General features: G+C 36.4%; 3 protein-coding genes across 4 annotated transcripts in view; 1 reads left to right on the top strand and 2 right to left on the bottom strand.

Moving 5' to 3' along the window:
- Positions 1–559: 559 nt before the first annotated feature.
- Positions 560–5,294, bottom strand: LOC113820354 (putative peptidyl-tRNA hydrolase PTRHD1). 2 transcript variants are annotated; one of them, XM_070129271.1, is made up of 4 exons: positions 5,134–5,277; positions 3,621–3,740; positions 1,897–2,094; positions 560–1,520 (listed from the first exon to the last, which is right to left on the bottom strand). In XM_070129271.1, exons 3-4 carry the CDS (start codon positions 2,080–2,082, stop codon positions 1,299–1,301), a joined length of 408 nt encoding a protein of 135 aa, XP_069985372.1. In that variant the 5' UTR covers positions 2,083–2,094; positions 3,621–3,740; positions 5,134–5,277; the 3' UTR covers positions 560–1,298. The 2 variants fall into 2 exon arrangements, with proteins under 2 accessions (XP_069985372.1, XP_027228493.1); XM_027372692.2 differs by lacking the exon at positions 3,621–3,740 and having other exon boundaries at positions 5,134–5,294.
- An 815-nt stretch (positions 5,295–6,109) lies between these two features.
- Urod (uroporphyrinogen decarboxylase) lies at positions 6,110–14,425 on the top strand. Its single transcript, XM_027372681.2, has 8 exons — positions 6,110–6,250; positions 6,963–7,071; positions 8,466–8,644; positions 9,234–9,395; positions 10,864–11,025; positions 11,270–11,407; positions 11,705–11,872; positions 12,915–14,425. The coding sequence occupies exons 1-8, from the start codon at positions 6,239–6,241 to the stop codon at positions 13,068–13,070; spliced, it is 1,086 nt and encodes a 361-aa protein (XP_027228482.1). The 5' UTR covers positions 6,110–6,238; the 3' UTR covers positions 13,071–14,425.
- A 71-nt stretch (positions 14,426–14,496) lies between these two features.
- Positions 14,497–20,000, bottom strand: part of Mcm2 (DNA replication licensing factor Mcm2) — a 7,434-nt gene continuing 1,930 nt past the window's right edge. Inside the window, exons 5-16 of the mRNA XM_027372670.2 lie at positions 19,509–19,903; positions 19,059–19,317; positions 18,725–18,935; positions 18,394–18,552; positions 18,020–18,139; positions 17,692–17,822; positions 17,397–17,561; positions 17,098–17,259; positions 16,199–16,373; positions 15,416–15,591; positions 15,096–15,251; positions 14,497–14,970 (exon numbers count right to left, since the gene is read on the bottom strand). Of these exons, the coding sequence (XP_027228471.1) occupies positions 14,860–14,970; positions 15,096–15,251; positions 15,416–15,591; positions 16,199–16,373; positions 17,098–17,259; positions 17,397–17,561; positions 17,692–17,822; positions 18,020–18,139; positions 18,394–18,552; positions 18,725–18,935; positions 19,059–19,317; positions 19,509–19,903 (2,220 nt within the window). The 3' untranslated portion in view covers positions 14,497–14,859. The remainder of the gene's footprint in view (positions 14,971–15,095; positions 15,252–15,415; positions 15,592–16,198; positions 16,374–17,097; positions 17,260–17,396; positions 17,562–17,691; positions 17,823–18,019; positions 18,140–18,393; positions 18,553–18,724; positions 18,936–19,058; positions 19,318–19,508; positions 19,904–20,000) is intronic.

Below are 20,000 nucleotides of genomic sequence, written 5' to 3' on the forward strand. Positions count from 1 at the left end.
ATATAGAATTTGCCATTTTCAAGTGCCTGGGCATACTTAGAAGAGCAAGAAAAAGAGAAGCTGTTCAAATTATACATATTTGAAATACGGAACTTTGAAATTACTTTGAAAGAAAAACATTTGCATTTAAGTAGACAATAATACACACACACACACACACACACACACACACACACACACACACACACACACACACACACACACACACACACACACACACACACACACACACACACACACACACACACACACACACACACACACACACACACACACACACACACACACACACACACACACACACACACACACACACACACACACACACACACACAAATAAAAAAAATAAGTAGATAAAAAAAAAACAAAAAAACACAAGTACATTAATTAATCAACACAAAATAAATAAATAATAAAATGTATATGCACCTTGGAACTATGCCCTTCTTTACAGGCTAACCATCCTGCCACAGATAGGGGGATACATTCCTTGCAGTTTTCCAAAAAATTCTTGGCACAATAGATGCAGAAAAAAATGAGGATTCATCCAAAGACAATATATGATTGAACTTCTTTATTCATTATTTATAATATCTATCTATTGAAGCAATGAAGAAAAAAACATAAAACCACAGTTCTATATAGAGCTTTAATTTCGTATATAAAAAAGACCTATATATATCATATTAGATTTTGGAAGGAAAAAATTCAGATTAATACTCTCATTTGGTATATAAAAAAGGCAATAGGTGATAATAATAGTAATAATAATAGTATTTGTATTAGTGAATAATAATAATAACAATATTAATAATAATAAACAACAATAATAATAATAATAATAATAATAATAATAATAATGATAACAATAATAATCATTACAATAATAATAATAAAAATAATATTATTAACCCTATTTGTAATAACATTAATAATAACCATGATGATGAGAACAATCATAAGAACATTAACAAAAGTAAAAACACACCCACAAGGAAAGATAAATTAACACTTTCTCAACAGGGTGCACGGCAATTCAAAACAGCCCTTTGAAAAAATACAAGCCCCAAAATATAACAACAAATATCGTTAGCATTTCTCGGTAAATCTTGAAGAAAGACCCAGTCTGCGCTTGAAGGACGAGCAAGCCATCTTCACATTAAATCATCGCTAACAAAGAAGACGGTTCACTTAGTCGGAGTAAGGGAATTGGAAAAGAAGAACAACATGAGAGAAACTGATAATGTGAAAAAAAATCATAATAATAACAAAATAAAGGAAACAATCACTAATCTTGATTAATTACTCGAATTTACACTGGAACTGGCAGGGCTATCCATCTTAAACAGTTTCAACTTCTTAAAAAAACGGCTCACTTCGTCTTTAGGGTAAGGCTTGGTCACGAGACAAGTTGGCGTGTCTTCCGGCTGTTCTATCCAGAGTTTGTGGTCGATCACCGCCTCCTGTAGCTTTTCTGACAGATTTCGAATTTTTGTCTCGCTCTCGATCCCTAAGACAACCTGAAACAGCCAGCATGACGGGATTTAAGTTCAGTAAATTACACCCATGGGTACGGCATTATGAAAAGTAACCCACTCTTACAAGATGATGCTCAATCTTCCAATAGAGAAATACAGGAAATTATACTGTAATGAAACACTTATATTCACCAACAAAATACTTCAAAAATCATCCTACCAAATAATGATAATAACAATAATAATGATAACAATAAAGAAGGTGGGCACACACCAATGACTTACAGACTCAATCTACATATTGTATAGGTTATTAAAAGTGGTTGGGTCCCAATCAGTCACATCACCATAGATGCATTGAATTCAGAATTCAGGTGCCTTAGCCTCTGCATACTCAAATCTAAAACAACACACTAACCTTGTGCATATTATCGAGGTCTGCCAGGTACCGCTGCATGTTTTGGTCTTCCCGGTAGAGATGAGCAACAGCTGTGGATGCGTGGCAGGCCTGGGCAATGACTGCTCCAACTGGCCAGGCTAGATTTGTCATGAGGTCCGACCGCACCACCACATACTGGACCAATCCTAAGGCAGCTCCCGACATGGTCTTCTGTAACTGTGGAAGGAATACAGCATGAATAGAGTGGATTGGACAATTAAACAGATAGACAGATAGAAAGAAAGAAAGCAGGAAGAAAGGAAGAAAGAAAGAAGGAAGGAAGAAAGAAAGGAAGAAAAAGAAGAAGAAAAGAAAAGAAAGAAAAGGAAGGAAAGAAGGAACAACAACAGAGCAGCAGCCAGTGCCCAAAGAAGAGGAAGAAGTAAATTGCTTTCTATATTCTTTGGTTTCTTTTCCTCTTCTGCCTGTGTTTCACTCACCATCAGCAATATTTATTACATTATGATTCTTACCATCTCTTTCTCTAAATTACAATCTGTTATTCTGCACAAAATATTTCAAATAAACCTTAATCCTTATATGTATGTATGTTTGCAGAAAACAGAAAATCAAAAGCTAACTATCTGAAAAAAATGAAAACAAAATAAAAAATAATATCAAGAATCGAAGATTATATATCTAAGACAACTTTCAGCTGCAAGTTTCTAATACGAATGTATGTGACCTGGTTCTCAACATGGCAGAAAGAGAATGACCAAGCCCAGGCAAAGGAGACAAACAAGGTCTAGAGCAAGTCACTACTAAGACAGCTTGTCTAAAAAACATACTAGAATTAGTCTTTTTAGATATCAGAGCTTACTACGCAGATATAAAGTTGTCAAAAGTATCATCTCAAACCATCGTCTAGTGGAATTAACACTTTTAAAGAATGACCACAACTCATGAGAAGAGATTTGATATATCTAAATTTCATTTCAAAACAAGTGAAATGGAATGATATCAATACCTTACTGGAGGAAACAAACAAGGGAAAAACAACAAAATCAGAATGTTTAGATAATTATGTCCCTTACAAAGAACAATCACAAATAAATGCCAGAATCCACAAAGAAATGAACAACACTAAATGGAAGAAAATAAATCACACATCAAGAAAAATGGGGGTATCTGAAAGGAATCTATAATATTCTTACCAACCACAGTGAGAGAGTGTGAAGTAAAAAGGAAGTAGTCTAGTAGCAATATAAAAAAATCCATATTTTCTCAACACATATGCAACACGAAAACCCAATACTAAGGCAAGGATAGGATCCCTAGAAGAAGAACAGGGAAAATTTATAGGAAATCCTTGGGATATTACAAATCATCTTGAGAGACAATATGTAATTGTCTGTAAAGTACCTTTCTACTTGAAGAGAAGGTTTTGTCAACTGAAACCTTCTTTAAAGAAAGCAATAAAAAGGGATAAGAAAATCTGAAGCATATCTTTTAAAAATTACACAAAGTATAATCAAAGCCATCAGTGATATAAGAGTGAGTGCATTACAAGGCATAGACAAATTTGCAGCAAGCCTACTGGAGAACAGAAAGAAGCACTTGTTACGCAGTTACAATTATCCTATTCGGAGTTCAGTGGATAAAGGGGATCTCTTACTTCAAGTATATAGCAAAAGGATTCACTTATATTCAAGGAGAGCACAAATAGTCTTCCGTTAATAATAGACCAATGGTCCTGATATTACCCGCTATTATATAGAAATTATTCCAGTACACGAAGTAGGTGGAAGTTCAACTCAGGACATCATTGATTCAGCCAAGGTATGTCCCTTCCATCCCAGCTCCTGGTGTATTGTACACACATTCTACAAAAAGTGAAGAATGTGAGAAATGTTGGAGCAATCCCTAGTACCTGTTTTTTGTGCAGGTGTTTAACAAAGTGGACTACAGATTATCCATCCAATAGAGACATGAGGATAAGCCACATGTTTCCCTCATTTTTTCAAGTTACATAGAGCCAAAATCTATTTATATTGACTTTTTGAGTTTTGAGTCTGACTATCTTACCCTCACCCATAATTTTCAATTCAATAAACAGAGAAGCAGATACTGAGCACCTGCAAGTTGATCTGTAATGGATATCATAATGGCCATAAACAACATCCAAATCAAGAGTAACAATTTTAAATGATGAGCTGTCATACCCAGCAAACCCTGGAAAAGATTGTGGAAACAAATGCTAAAAATCCACAGAGTGGAGACAAAAAATGGCACATTCAAAGAGTATACACAATCTATAACATGTTAAAGCCAACTAAACAGATTCCAAGGTGGTTATTTAATCAGGACCTAGAATTCTGATCACCTGGAAGTCCCTAGTAGGTTCCAGTGTTGAATACACCCAATGGCAGTAAACAATGCACATAATGTAGGATCTACAAGAGTTATAACAATTACAAAAAAAAGACTGTTAATAGCACATAGAAAATTACTGCAAGAGACTGAAAGAGATGAATTTGTACTCATTGCAAGTATAGAGAAGAGATATGTAATTACATATTTTTCAGTGTTATATAAAGGTATAGTTCTAAGCCACCATCACTAGATGGAAGGTCCATTTCCAATTAGGCAGGATCTGCATCGAGTGGTACCCAGAGACTACAAAGTAACGCATAAAGTCTACCAAGGTCAATAACTTCCAAAACACCAGACCCCAGCCCTTGAACAATTTCCCAAGCATCATTCGAGACTCATCAAAACACAGTACAAAAGCTTTTCACTGGAGGAACTAAAACTAAACCGAGAAAATTCCCGACAAGCTTCCCACTCAACATATCCCATCCTTCAGGGAATTTCCGTCAAACTCAGTCATTAACTAGTTCCCATGTAAGAAGAGGGAAGGATGCTGTGGACCCCTATGCTGGATGTGGCAATTACACCACAGATCCATACGTCAAAACAAATCTGAAAAATGTGATCACTGTATTTTTCCAAAATGAAAGCCTGTTGTCTATGCTTTCCAGATATAATGCTTACAAAAAGATAAAATAATATCAATGACATACAACACAGTACATGAATACACACAACAAAAGAGACATGATGTATTAAAATAACACTCATTAATTATAAAACTCAAAAATAAAAAGTAAATCCTGCAGCTGACAGAACAGCAGAGTATTCCACATATATCAGCTTATAAACACAATATATTTAAGATATCATTGCTAAAACATAATGAAAAACTTCATCCAATACCTATCCTGCTTATTTCCTCTCCTTTACTATCCCTTCGTTCCTATCTTCCCCCTTTTTTATTTCCTCTTCTTTCAATTTTTATTTGTTTTTTTTCCTCGCCGAAAAGGTAAACAAAACTTTGGTCGCTTGAACTCCGGATCTTCCTGCATGTGCTCAATGGGATATGATTTTATTGGATATCTTTAAGTATTCAATTATATATTTGTAGTTTTTTTTATTTCGCTATTTTCTGGTGTGTATTGCATGTATTATATCTGTTATATGTATCTATATGTTATATTTTGTATCGTATGTTTTCTTATATATGTTATGGTTAATAGGCAAGGGTTTTGGCGGATATATTTAGCCTTCTATGCAATACCTATGAATATTATTAAAACTAATAATATTTTCGTTTATATTTTTTATTGAATCTGTACAAAAGGGGAAAATGTGCATGTTATGGAAAACATAAATTTTCTTCAAATGTCACTTTTTAGTGTAGGGTCTTGGTGTATATTAATTTTCATTATTTTAGAATAGCTGCCGTAACACTCTATGAACACGTATAACTATTGTTGATTTTTTTTTATTATGATTATTACTATTCTCATGTGTGACAATGTTCAAAACTATTTCAGGTGACTTCCTTTTTTTCAGTTTGTTACGTAACTTTCTTTTGATCAGCCTTAATGCTACTTATGTTTGGATTTTTTCTTTTTTTAACATCTGATACTGTATATATCAATGTATTGCACGAAACAAATCATGTGATGTAAAAATAACCGGTCGAAGTTCCAGCCAAAACCCCGAACAAAGCCGCAACAATACAGATTCCCGATAGACTTTAGTCTTTATTTTCTTTATGCCAGAATGCAAAAGCATAGTCATTATTTTATATGATATAATGTAGATGTAAAAATGGACACAATAAATCACGTGCAATAGATAATTCCATTAGCAGTATATCATTGCAATTGAAATCGTTAAAAAAGATCATTGGCAACTCGACCGGCCTGCCAGCTGATCTCTCTTTACCTGAAATTTGGATTAATTAATGAATTAGCGCTTTTCACCTGTTTACCTTCCCCTTTTCCCTGTTTTGTGAACGAAATAAACGAACATCATGCCCCAGGAAGTGAGTATAAGTGAATAAGAAGAGAGAACAGATGCGAAATATGGAGAAAACACGTGTTACATCACCACAGCTTGCGTTATTTCGATTTCTTGGTCATTGTTATATGCAATTTTGTGTTATTCTTTTTTCTTTTTTTTCAAAATTTCTCGCTGGTTCTGTTCTTTCGGATTTCAAGATTTGATTGTATTACTTTCGTTCGAATTTCTTCTTCATATCTCATGTTTTCTCTCTTTTGAGCAGTTTTCTACTTTTTTGACATTATTTTTTCTGTCATTGTCCCTCCCTCTATTATAATTTGCTGTAAAACGAATATGGTGATCAAATAATTTTGATTTATGTAAAGATGGCAATGAAAAAGGCTTTTGAACCAGATTTTTTCTCTCATGATATTGTATCCTGTATTTGATCCATATCCACTTAAAACCTATTATAAATTGTGATTAAAGGCTTATAATCTTAATTTTTGTCAAGTGAAGAAATTGGGCTTTTTTTGCCTTCAATGTTCAGCCTAATGTAAGCAAACTTCTACCACATTTATTCTTTCAAGATTGTGCTTGGATAAATTCCCACACTGACGATAAATCTCGAATGAGGTTCTCAAGTTTATCTTTCCAGAATTTATGAAGAATGATATGAGAAATTTTCCCAATTTATATATTTCTTACTCTAGAGATTTGATTTTCAGGGTTATAACACTCTTGATCCATTTCAGAATGAATTCCCAGTCATGAAAAATGACAGGCTGTTAAAAGCTGCCTGGGGGCAAGAGGTCGACGTTGTCCCTGTATGGGCGATGAGGCAGGCTGGACGATACCTCCCTGGTAAGTGTGTTTTCTCTCCTCCTCTCCTCTCGTCTCGTCTCCTCTCCTCTCTCATGTCTCCTGTCTCCTCTCCTCTCTCATGTCTCCTGTCTCCTCTCCTCTCTCATGTCTCCTGTCTCCTCTCCTCTCTCATGTCTCCTGTCTCCTCTCCTCTCTCATGTCTCCTGTCTCCTCTCCTCTCTCATGTCTCCTGTCTCCTCTCCTCTCTCATGTCTCCTGTCTCCTCTCCTCTCTCATGTCTCCTGTCTCCTCTCCTCTCTCATGTCTCCTGTCTCCTCTCCTCTCTCATGTCTCCTGTCTCCTCTCCTCTCTCATGTCTCCTGTCTCCTCTCCTCTCTCATGTCTCCTGTCTCCTCTCCTCTCTCATGTCTCCTGTCTCCACTCCTCTCTCCTGTCTCCTCTCCTCTCTCCTGTCTCCTGTCCTCTCTCCTATCTCCTCTCCTCTCTCCTGTTTCCTCTTCTCTCTCCTGTTTCCTCTCCTCTCTCCTGTTTCCTCTCCTCTCTCCTGTTTCCTCTCCTCTCTCCTGTTTCCTCTCCTCGCTCCTGTTTCCTCTCCTCTCTCCTGTTTCCTCTCCTCTCTCCTGTTTCCTCTCCTCTCTCCTGTTTCCTCTCCTCTCTCCTGTTTCCTCTCCTCTCTCCTGTTTCCTCTTCTCTCCTCTTTCCTCTTCTCACTTCTTTCCTCTCCTTTCCTCTCCTCTTCTCTCCTCTTCTCTTTCCCTCCTCTACTCTCCTCTACTCTCCTCTTCTCTCCTCTTCTCTCCTCTCCTCTTCTCTCCTCTCCTCTCCTCTCCTCTCCTCTCCTCTCCTTTCCTCTCCTCGTCTCTCCTCTCCTCTCCTCTCCTCTCCTCTTCTCTTCTCTTCTCTTCTCTTCTCTTCTCTTCTCTCCTCTCCTCTCCTCTCCCCTCCCCTCCCCTCCTCTCCTCTCCTCTCCTCTCCTCTCCTCTCCTCTCCTCTCCTCTCTCCTCCTCTCCTCTTTCCTCCTCTCCTCTCCTCTCCTTTCCCTCCTCTCCTCTCTTCTCCTCTTCTCTCCTCCTCTCCTCTTCTCTCCTCTCCTCTCCTCTCCTCTCCTCTCCTTTCCTCTTCTCTCCTCTTCTCTCCTCTTCTCTCCTCTCCTCTCCTTCACCTCACCTTGCCTCCTTCCTCTCCTCTCTCCCCCTCTTTCTTCCTCTAAATCTTTATCCATCTTTCTCAGTTTATTTCTCTTTCTCTTCTTGACTTTCACGATTACAGAATGAATCGTTAGATGATTTATTGAAGTTGATTTTCAGAAAAGGGATATGGAATTTCAGATTTATTGAATTCTTTCAAATTTCTTCTTTTATCTTGGTAGGCCTATGGCTAACTGTTTTTTTCAGTTAGTATTTTTACTGTACTAATGTAAGTGATCTTTGCAGAGTTCCGGGAAGAACGTGCAAAATGCGATTTCTTCACCATGTGCCAAACCCCAGCCCTATCATGCAAGGTGACTCTACAGCCTTTGGATAGGTTCCCCTTGGATGCCGCTATTATATTCTCCGATATTCTGGTGATTCCTCAAGCGCTTGGGATGGTGGTTGAGATGAGAGCTGGAGAGGTGAGATGCCTAGTCTGAGTGTGAATTATTTTGTTGTTTCTTATTTATCCTCTCTTCTTTTCATTGGTTCTTGCTTTGTCAGGGCTTGTCTTGTTTTATGAAGAGTAATGATTGGAATAAGTATTTTTTTCATTGCAAATAATGTATAGAATAATGCTTTTCTGTATTCTGAATGCATCATTTGCTTGCATGTTTTTCAAGTACCTTTATTTATGTAGAATGGGTAACTCACTCTTTCATGAACTTTGGTACTGAATTGGAATTTGTTAGACATCTGGCTCAACATCAACCGTTTCTCTTAATAAGCTATTCCAGTTGTTTAGGATCCTTTGGCTGAAAAAAGAGAAATAAGAAATTCTTATAACAGATCGTGATTTATCCAGTGTATGGTCATGCAGTCTCTGCTGATTTTCACTCTAAATGGGTTGACTGTATCATATATATTGTAAATATTGCATGAAGAAAACAAATAGCTAGTAACCATAATTCTATGAAATTTGTTTTTTATAATTCTGAATGTCAGTTTATCCTGATATATTTTGCAGATTTACATCATACAATCTCCATATCTTTTTTTCCTTTCACATAGGGCCCAGTCTTCCCTGCCCCTCTACGTGAGCCAGAGGACTTAGCCAAGCTCGGGTCTCCTGCTGATGTCTGCTCGAAGCTTCAGTATGTGTTCGATGCTCTCACCCTCACTAGGAAAGAGCTGAAGGGGAGAGCTCCTCTCATCGGCTTTAGTGGAGCACCAGTAAGCTTTTTAAAAATTATTTCTGGTATTATTTTCAGTTTTTTTGGGGGGGAGGGTAGGGGGTATTTGGTCTTTGATTTTCCTATGCAAATGATTTTCAAGGTGAATTCACTTCCTTGCTAATATCAGATTCAGAACCCCGGTAGTGTTGTATATGGAAACATTGTCGTTAGTAATGTTAGTACATCTGGCGTGGTATTCATGAAAGGTCTATGTAAGTTCTTTACAATTATATGTACAATTTGAGTTGTTGCCAGATCTCAAAATGAATGCTGATAAAAAAAACAAAAACATTTACAGCATTTTAGACTCTGAAGATAATTGATTGCTGAAACATGTCAAACTACATACTGCAATATTTCTTGTTTCAGTAATGGCAGTAGTATTACACATTTTATATATTTAACTGCAATTTGGTCACCAGTAGCTATATTGTCATTGCATCATCCATGAATGCACGCGGTGCCATATGTATTTTGGAATAGAAGATTTCTGTAAATATGAATAAAATGGATCAATTAATTGTTAACAGTAAATCAGAATGGGCCACCAGAGTCTGTTTGTCATTGATAATGTGTGATTAACTTCATCTGTCTTTGACCAGGTGAATTTCTTTATGACTGCCCATGAAACTGTCTTTAACAGGCAGTTTTTGTCTATGACTCAGCCAAAGTTTTAGGACAGGTGTGGAAGTGTCCCACATGTGTAAGGACTGTCTTTAAAACTGCAATGCAAATTTACACAAATCTGAAGATAATTCTGCATCAGATATGCTAGCTAAAAGGAGGAAGCCCCTTTTGATTTATTGTTAACTGTTAATTTAGTCATTTCCTACATATTACTAATACTTTCTCTTCACATCTGTAAAGACTGTCTTTAATTTTTCCTTATGTAAGCTTTCTTCTGTTGAAGATTATTCCAGTTTGGAAATAATAAGAAAGGGTTCAAGGCCTCTTTTGATGAATCATCAAACATTCATTGAGGCATCTCCTACATTTTTATTACTATATTTTATAAGATAGTACAAATAATGGTACCCACCTGTACAACTGATGCAATGATAATAGATGTAGGGATGCCACATCACAGTAAGATATAACATTACTGTTATAATATAAGCAAGATTTATTGCCATATTAACTTTTTGTGTTATGACAATAGATTATCAAAATAAGGCCTATAATGATATAAATGTTTGTCATAATTAGCAACATTAACTTTAGGATGTGGCAATGGGGTGAATCATAGACAGAATCGTAAAGAGCAGTCCTAAACCTTTTATGAATACCATCCTTAATGTCCTCGTAGTTGTGTTTTTTAAGTTGTTCCTTTTCACCAAAGCAATTGAGGTATAATAGGTTGTTATCATTATCAAAATTTTCTTCCAATCTTACTTATCTCTGCCTGCATCCTCTTTCAATTCTTTTCCTAGAAAACCATAAGATATTCATAATGTATCTTATTCCAGTGGACCATAATGGCCTACATGATTGAGGGCAAGGGCTCGAAGACCATGAGTCTTGCCAAGGGCTGGCTGTACAAGTACCCTGAAGCGAGCCATAAACTCTTGAAGATAATCACAGACGCAACTGTGAACTATCTCGTTGGCCAGGTGAAGGCAGGTGCTCAGGTGAGAAAGGACAGTTTTTTCTTTTTATTTATTTTCCTTTTTTGTTTCTGCAGCTGTTATGAATATAATTACATATCTTTTATTATCTTCAAAGATAGATTTAGTTTGATGCTGTGATTGAGAATACAAAATGGAAAGTTTCCGGTAAAAGCCATAGTATAAGATTAAGCTTAACTTTTGTTAGTAATTGTTTACTTTGCACAGTATTGACATCCTTAGCCTGACATTATTCATTGGATTACAGTGTCTCCAAGTGTTTGAGTCCCATGCTGAACACTTGGGCCCAGAGCTCTTCAGAAAGTTTTCTCTGCCGTACCTGGAGCAGATCTGCAATGAGGTGAAAGAGAGGGTTGCAAAGGCAGGGCTCAAGGATATCCCCATGGTAAGTTTTGTTGCAATTCTTAGTTAAGATGTGTATCTTTAAGATACTCTAAGATACCTTTTTTCATTTTCTGTTTCACAAATATTCTTGGAAAGGGAGAATTGGACAATAGTTCAGTAGTAATCTGCATATTTGGTAAGAAATTAATTTGTGTTTTATCTGGTATTATTATTATTTCCTAGGATTATTTACTTTTTAAAGCTTTTCACATTGAATGAAATATTCACTTTTATTTGTATTTTTTTTATAAATGTTAGATGCGGCTAATTAATATGTATTCTTTTCTTGTCTTTGTAGATTGTTTTCCCCAAAGGTGGCCATTTTGCCCTGAAAGACCTTGCAGCTCTGAAGTATGAAGTAATTGGCATTGACTGGACTGTAGACCCAGCTTTAGCTCGGGAGATTGTCGGACCAAATAAAACTTTACAAGGGAACTTAGATCCTTGTGCCTTGTATGCTGATAAGGTAAGTCAGATTACTGGTATTTCTTAGCTAGTGCTATGTATTATGATAAAAAAACACTTACAGATAAAAAATCATACTCATTGTTGTCATTATCACCATCATCAAGCTAAGAAAGTGCAGAGCTCAGGTCGCAAGGTTTCTGCTCATGTAAGGTTTTACCAACATTATGATGAGCAGGGGATGAGGGATAGGGTTGCCTGTCGTGGTCTTTTGCTGACTGCAGTAATGATTGGGGTTAACTCGGTCCAAGGTATATCAAGAACGGCCTTGTACAATATGCTGTATTACATGTGCAACAAGAATTGCTCAGGCTCCTGCAAGGAAAAATATGTTGACAATTAAGTAAAAGTTTGGTGTATTTGAACCCTTATTTAAGTTTCATACATTTAATGTCTTAACCCCTTGGATCTGGTTGCCTCATGGTAGTGACATGGACCAAAATATGGGAATTAGGCTTACATGAGCGGCCACTCAACCAGGTGCTCAGCTTGTAGGCCATGTAGGCCAGGCACACGTGGACAATCCAATGTGATGACAAAGCAAGATGCCTCCCCTTTAAAATGTTTTCTTTTCTTTCTCTGCATTTTTAGACTTTTTGCCATTTTCCAATGTCCATACTGGTCACTTGAATTGCTTTATCCAGATGGTAATAGACGGTTTTCCTTGCATGTAATGGGAATAATGCAAAATATTTCTAAATGCTAAGTGAGTCTGATCACTGTCCAAGAGGTTTATGCACTCATGGGGAGTATTTTCGTCGCCCTGGCATTCAGCCGAAATGTTCTTGACAGCAAGTTTATGTGACATAGCCTGCAGCCAGATTTTCCCATGATAGCATGTTTACATCACCTACCCCTCAAGCCAAATTTTTTTCATGACATGATGGTCACATTCAGATTGAAGGTGTTAACATTTTCATATGCCATGAAATTCCTCTTGATTTTGCATAAAGAACTGTTGTCCTTTGTTATTATGACCATCTGTCTGTTTTTTTGTATCTACTTGATTTCTCAATTTTCACATGTAAATTATTTCCTTTCAGAAATTCATCGATAATGCTGTAAAGGAGATGATAGAAAAATTTGGTAGAAATCGCTACATTGCCAACCTTGGGCATGGCATGTATCCAGACATGGATCCAGAGCATCTCGCGGCATTTGTCAACGCTGTCCATAAATATTCCAAGAAGGGCAATTAAATTGCATTTTAATTCAGAAGAACTGTGATAAATTTGATTCTATTTGGACCAATGGTTGTAAATATTCAGAGATTTAGGCTAATGTGATAAGTAAAAAATTTAAAAGACATCACAGGAATCTATGATCAGTCTCACATCGACCATGGCAATCTACTTATCAATACTGATAAACTTTGGATTTTCTTTTCTCCCATTCAAAATAAGCACAAATGCACTGATTCCCTCTTTTGGTTTTATGATGTATAAATGCATTTAACAAGACGTTTCAAACTGAATTTAACTAAAATGATATTTATCTTATATATCTATTTAAACCTTTTCAACTCCTAAATGATGTTTTGCCTTAGTAAAAAAGTATAGTTTCTAGCACAAGCCATTCAACCTATATTGTATAGCTGCTGAAGTATTTATTCAAGTAACTTATATAGAATCTTGGTATCTTTTTAGACAACAATAGTCAAAAGTGTATAGTGCATTTGACAAACATTCTTGATCAGCGCAATATTTTAGCTAATGCATCGTGTTAAAACAGATTTTAGCAGACAGTTTTTCATAGCCAAAGTATACATTAAAGCTTACTATTTTCTTAAAAGGTTTGTTTCCTCTTTCGAAATCATCTGAACTTGGGTTTCTCATAAGACAATAAAACAAAGATAAAAAAGTTTGAATTTTATCCGTTTTCAAATTAGGAATAAACTTGCAATAGAGTATAAAATATTTTGGTTACAATGTGAAAGGGCATTAGCCTTTATCATACAGTAGTGAAGATTATAGTGAACTGTCAATGCCTTTGTTGTCTCTGCCTCATTATCAAGCCTTTCGACTGACGAGCCCAGCCGTGTTACGAGGGCATTGACACCTATCATTGAATGGTGCTCTTTAATTTCTGCACGAGTGGATTTCAGGTTCCATTTTGATTAAGATTTGTTGGCTTTTGAATATGTATGTTATTTTGATATAAATAAAAGATGGAGATATTTACAATTCTAACATGTTACTAAAGATGTGTTATTTTCGTGGTATCATTGCAAGACCAGAAGTTGTATATTTACAGTAGTTTTAAATATGTTCAGTTAGATATTTGTCTTCCAGATAAGTGTGTATTTGATATTTGTACATTTGATTTACCAGTATTATGTTATTTATTTAATAATGTACTTATAGGTATAGTGTACTTATTCTTGTTGAATCTTCCAAAATGTATCATCAGACTACTACTAAGTGCATTTCACTTCAGCACAAGTGTGTCCAGCATCTACCGTTTGCCTGCTATTGTGTACAAAAATATAAGGTAAAATATGTATACTCGGACAATCTGGAGAACGAATAATTTTGAAAATAAAATTTTAAATCTTTTTGGTTGTGTGCATCTTAATTCATATGCGTGATTTTGTTACTGTGGTACTTGGTTGAGTCAAACATGAAGAATAATATAAATTTTTAATAAAAAAAGAACACTTTTTAAGGCACAGAAGATCATCAATTAATTATCCTTTTTGTAACTAAAAATTTAACAAGTGTTTCCTACCTAGAACACTTTCAACAGCCTTACAACACTACAACATACTTTTGAAATACTTATAACAGCACTTGAAAAATTATGTAAAATGCTCATCTCATCTTCTGTCACTCAGAGCCATCTTCTCTTAGTTATGGTATTTTCTTTCTTTAACATTCTTTTGTACTCCTTTTAGACTTCAGACTTCCTTTGGCTTGGACCATCACTGGGCATCTGACACATTCTCAGTTTCAGCACTATATACATAATATAAAAATTCCTTGGGGCATGTTAGAACGCTTGGACAATCAACTTCCTCTTGCCGTCATGTGAGAAGTTGTTGGCTTTGAAGATGTCACTCTCAAAGAATGGCTGAAGGTTGGTGATGTTGATCTGGCGAGCCTGGAAGAATAAGTTTTTTTTTTAGTGAAATTTGTATGTTTTGCATTTCTGAATTGAACTGATATTTAACAAATCAAATAACAGCCCAGAGAACTGGAATATACTTTCACATAAGCATTACTTACCCGATCCAGGAGATCCTTCTCTGACACTTGAACAACATCATGGTCGGGTCCATAGCGAGAGCGCATGTATGTGGTTTGCTCGTGCACCAGCTGTCGCAACAAGAAGAACAAGAGTTCGTTGTTGTCTCGCTTGAAGGCCAAATACCGTGAAAAGTTCTGCAAACGAAAAAGAAAAGAGTTGGTTATAATTTGGTGTGCACATTAATTCATAAAACAGATTTCATCTTGTTCTCTAGGAACCAAATACATTTTAGCATTTCAAGTTAATTCTTTAATCTTCATTTTGAATATAAAACTTTAGGAACTGAAATTAGTTCTACCTTTTTCATGGTCCTCATAACAGAGAACTTCTGTGTGTCGATGAATGATTCAAGCATCACGCGGATAGCCATGTTCACATCATCTTCATGGACATATTCACGAAGGTGCATTCTGGCATGAGCCTCAGCCATTCTGATCATGCTCTCAATGTGACGTACTGTGATGGGGATACTTCCTGCGGAATAATGGATACAACTTCATTATTTTGATCCAAAATGTTATTATACCCATCCAACGTCAACTCATAGAGACAAAGAATGGGTGTGCTGACCAACACCCTAAACATTAAGTTGAAACTGAGAATGGCAATGCTGCTATACATGAAAACTCATGGCACTTTTCCTCTACCAGGTCTGGACTTTATATTTTAGTGCTTTTCCAACTAAACATTCTCGTCTTCCTTTTATAATCTATTTCATTCCATTATACGTAGCCAAAAGTACCACAGTGGAATTCATACAAGCTTGTGAGTCTTGATTCCAGGTCAAAAATTTACAGTTCATTATGGAGTCAACCAAGGCACCCATGAAAGTTTACCATATATGTAAATTGGCACCAAGGCACTGATCTGTCCACAAACAATCAATGTCTCCAAACTACTTTCCATAATGATACTGTGTCAAGACCTTGAACAACTATAGCAAGAGACAAACAAGTTATCTGCTGCTTTTATAACATTCCCTTTCTTATCTTTCAACTTCAAACTAATAGGGAAATTTAGTATGACTTTCCACTTTAATATCTCTAGAAAGGAAACAGAAAGAAAAAGGAACAAGCTGTACCTGTGGCCATTGACTCTCTTCTCAACTCGGAGTACATCTTGGCTACTTTGTCCTGGTCCATCTGGTGGAGCTTGGGACGGACCTTCTCTCGGCCATAGATGATGTATTTCTTGAGGAGGTCCTGAGGGATCTTCTCCACTCCGGCTAGGTTTGATCCACCTCCTGCTGGCCCATCCTGGAAAAATTCATTTTACTTATGTAAATTTTTTTGGCATGGCATACACTTTTGGAATTATATATTGTCCATGAAAGAAAATGGAATAGTACTATGTCAATTTTTCTTCTTTCTTAACCAATTGCCGCTGGAGTCATGTACGTAAATTAAATGTCCGCTATAATTTTACTTTTTCTTTCTCGTTATACATAAAAAGCTCCACAAGAAGTTAGTTACCAAGGAGTCAATCAATAGTCCTATTCTTAACCTATTTTCCCTTTCCTTGATTTTCTGAAAGATTCTGTCATTCATTTTTACTATTAGTATCTGAGTGACATTCCCGTAATCTTATTGCCAATATTAATATGAACAGTAACGAGATCAATAGTATTAGCAAAAAATACTTTAGGCCTTCTACTTGGCTTCTTGGTAACTAAATATTTGTGAAGCCATCTAAGAGTAAACAAATATCATAAATTAAAACCTACAGTGGATAGTTCATGCACCCAGCTTCAATAGGTTTATAAAAGAAGAGGTTTAAGTAGTTTCTTCAACAGTAATAGCCTTGTATCCATTACAAAAAAAAAAATAAATATAGATGCATGTGTATGTCTACTTATTTTCCTGTATGATATGCAGTCAACCTGACCAGTTTTCATATATATTGTAAAATCATTAATCAGTTCAGATTGGCCTGTGCAATATTACAAAAATATAAAGCAAAACAAAGAAAAGGAGTACCTACCGTGATTTGAGAAGCGACATCAGTGTCAGTGGAGCCAGGGTGGTGGCGGATGTGAGAGCCAACAACAAAACGAGCCAAGTGCTCATCTTGTACAGGGTCAACAGTGTCTCGCACAACACAGAGAACATCAAAACGAGAGAGAATGGGCTCTGACAGATCAACCTGCATTTATCAAAAAATAAAAATATCTTTAAAAAATTAAGACTTAACCAAAAATTAAATTAAAGAAAGACCCATATTAAAAACTATTACTTATAACAAGCAAACAAAAGAAAGAAAATGAGAAAGGAGGTCCTTACATTTTCAGCAAAGGTCATGGATGGATCATATCTGCCTCCGATAGGGTTAGCAGCTGCAAGGACAGCGCAGCGAGCCTGAAGAGATGTCACAATACCAGCCTTGGAGATAGAAATGCTCTGCTGTTCCATGGCTTCGTGGATACTTGTTCTGTCTGCATCATTCATCTGTTGGTAAGAGAGAGAGTTAAAAATAATGCATGAGAAATATGATTTATTTTATTTCATTATTTCTTATTTTTCAAATAATAATAATAATAATAATTAACAGGCAGTTGCCATTACTGCAATAACACACCTTGTCGAACTCATCAATCAGACACATTCCCTTATCAGCCAAGACAAGGGCACCAGCCTCTAGGGTCCACTCTCGCGTAACTGGAGAACGCTGCACATAGGCCGTCAAACCAACAGCGCTAGCACCTTGGCCTATGGAAATTTGTAAAAACTTAGTCAAATGTTCACCTCATACGAGGTCATATTGTCATCATAATGTAATGCAATAAGCAATCAGTATACAATGCTCTTGGTTTTGAATTTTTCTAAATATGAAAGAAAAATCAAAAACATATCAAAGGTACTTTTAAATATTTCTCACAACTCCAGTCTGCCAAAAGAAAGAGTACCTGTGGTGAAGACAGCACGAGGAGCAATCTTCTCTGTGTACTTGAGGAACTGAGACTTGGCTGTACCAGGATCACCACAGACCAGGACATTGATGTCACCACGGACCTTGTGTTTCTGACCTGTATACAAGCAAAATTAATTTCAGATAAGTCAATGCAATTAAACTGAAATAAATAGAGAATTAAGTAAATAAATAAATATATGAATATATTAACACAAAGTGAAAAAAGAAAGAAAGAAAAAAAAAACTTATTCAAACTGTATGAAGCATACAAAATAAAAAGCCACTCATTAAAATACTTTCAGTGAAGAATTAACATTTGTATATATAATAACGATCATAAATCAACTTAAAATAAAAAATTAAACCAACCGGGGTTCTTGGTCTCGCCACCGAAGAGGGAGAGTGCAAGGGCCCTCTTGATGTCATCATGGCCATAGATGGAGGGAGCAATTGAGGCCACAATCCTCTCAGCAATGCGCTCATCTTTGCTCAGGGATACGATGGCCTTGATGTCTTCATCAGTGAGAGCTGCAGACGCGATTCAAAATAGGGATTTACTCATTTACCAATTTAAATCTTTTATTTGCACTTTTTGCTAGAAACTGATAATGATCATTATAGGACAAAATTATCTGAGGTAAAGTACTCATACAGATTACCCTTACTATATCATTTCCAAATAGAAATTCTGAAAACTGACCTTTGATAGCATTTGCATTGTCCTTCTTAGCAATGTGATTTGCCATAATAACAGTCGCGAACACAGGGAAGCCTTGGTTTGTGTTGAGGGAGCCATCATAATTATTTGTGTACACACCAGTCACCTCAGTTTCATCTCCAGGCTTACATGAATCACACAAGTCACCGAGAAGAATGACATCTTTGGAACGTGGCAAGCGGCCAGCAGCAACCTTGGAGAAAATGTGTTTTTAATTAATTTCTGGTGCAAAAAGTTAGCTTTACATACTAAAGACATCGATCACTTAAAAGAAACAATGCAATATATCTTCAAAAGTTGAGTCTGCTGAGTTTACCTTGCCAGGAGATTCTTGGAGGGTGATTCTCTGGTAGTTCTGGTATACAGTCTCTTCCATGTTGATGGAGAAAGGTCCTCTGCTCTGACACTCAGGACAGGAGCCTGGCTTTACCTCTGAATTCTGAGACTGGACAAATGGGCCAAGGACATAGGAACACTTGTTGCAGTCATACTTCACAACAGATAACTGGGGAAGGATACCGGTGGTCGATGTAACCACTCCAGAAGTACGAATGAGCTGATTTAGGTGGAGTTGTCTGTAATAAACATTTCTTGTGAGAGTCTGCTCTTCATAGCAATGTGATATATCAATTTTCCGAGGTAAAATTCTGATAAAAGATTATATCAAATGCATGTATAATTACATATATAAAACTAAACTAAGCCCCCAAAAGATAATCCATCTGCACATACATAAAGAGTAAAATAAACAGGCTTTAAATATTACCTAAGTGACCGAAGCTCTTCAATGAGAGGAAGGTCTGTGATTCTGACGTGGATCTCGCGTGTGATTCTCTCGTATTGTGGGAACATGGAGAGTGTGACATCCTTGGCAGCCGAGTCCATGATCTCTAACATCTCAGTAGGAGCCTCAGGAAGGAAGTATGCGAGAACCTGTTCCTCTGATACAATGATGTTGTAATCCACCTCAAAGGAAGACTTGTTCTCCTCGCACATCTGACGGATCTTGTCCTTGAAGAGGTTGTTGCCCTTGTCGTTGACATAGGTTCTCAGGAAGTTCTTGAATCTGTTGTAAATTTCAGTTCTGGGCCCAAGCATGGACACCCATTCCCTCACACTGTGGCCTTTCATGTCCTCCAGATTCTCAATGGACTCAATCATCTGCAATAACACAATAAAACTAATATATTCAAAGTTTTAAAAGTCTTATCAATTGTGACAATATAATCAATTTGTATCCTGCTGAGGGTTTACTTAA

Source organism: Penaeus vannamei, chromosome 13 (genome assembly GCF_042767895.1).
Source record: "Penaeus vannamei isolate JL-2024 chromosome 13, ASM4276789v1, whole genome shotgun sequence".
NCBI lineage: Eukaryota > Metazoa > Arthropoda > Malacostraca > Decapoda > Penaeidae > Penaeus > Penaeus vannamei.

Excerpts from the sequence above, each read along its gene's own strand:
- LOC113820354 (XM_027372692.2), bottom strand. The coding sequence starts at position 2,082 with ATGTCGGGAGCTGCCTTAGGATTGGTCCAGTATGTGGTGGTGCGGTCG. Across the intron at positions 1,521-1,896 it reads ACCTCGATAATATGCACAAG|GTTGTCTTAGGGATCGAGAG; the intron begins GTTAGTGTGTTG and ends TGGCTGTTTCAG.
- Urod (XM_027372681.2), top strand. Across the intron at positions 8,645-9,233 it reads TTGAGATGAGAGCTGGAGAG|GGCCCAGTCTTCCCTGCCCC; the intron begins GTGAGATGCCTA and ends CCTTTCACATAG. Across the intron at positions 11,026-11,269 it reads AGGTGAAGGCAGGTGCTCAG|TGTCTCCAAGTGTTTGAGTC; the intron begins GTGAGAAAGGAC and ends ATTGGATTACAG.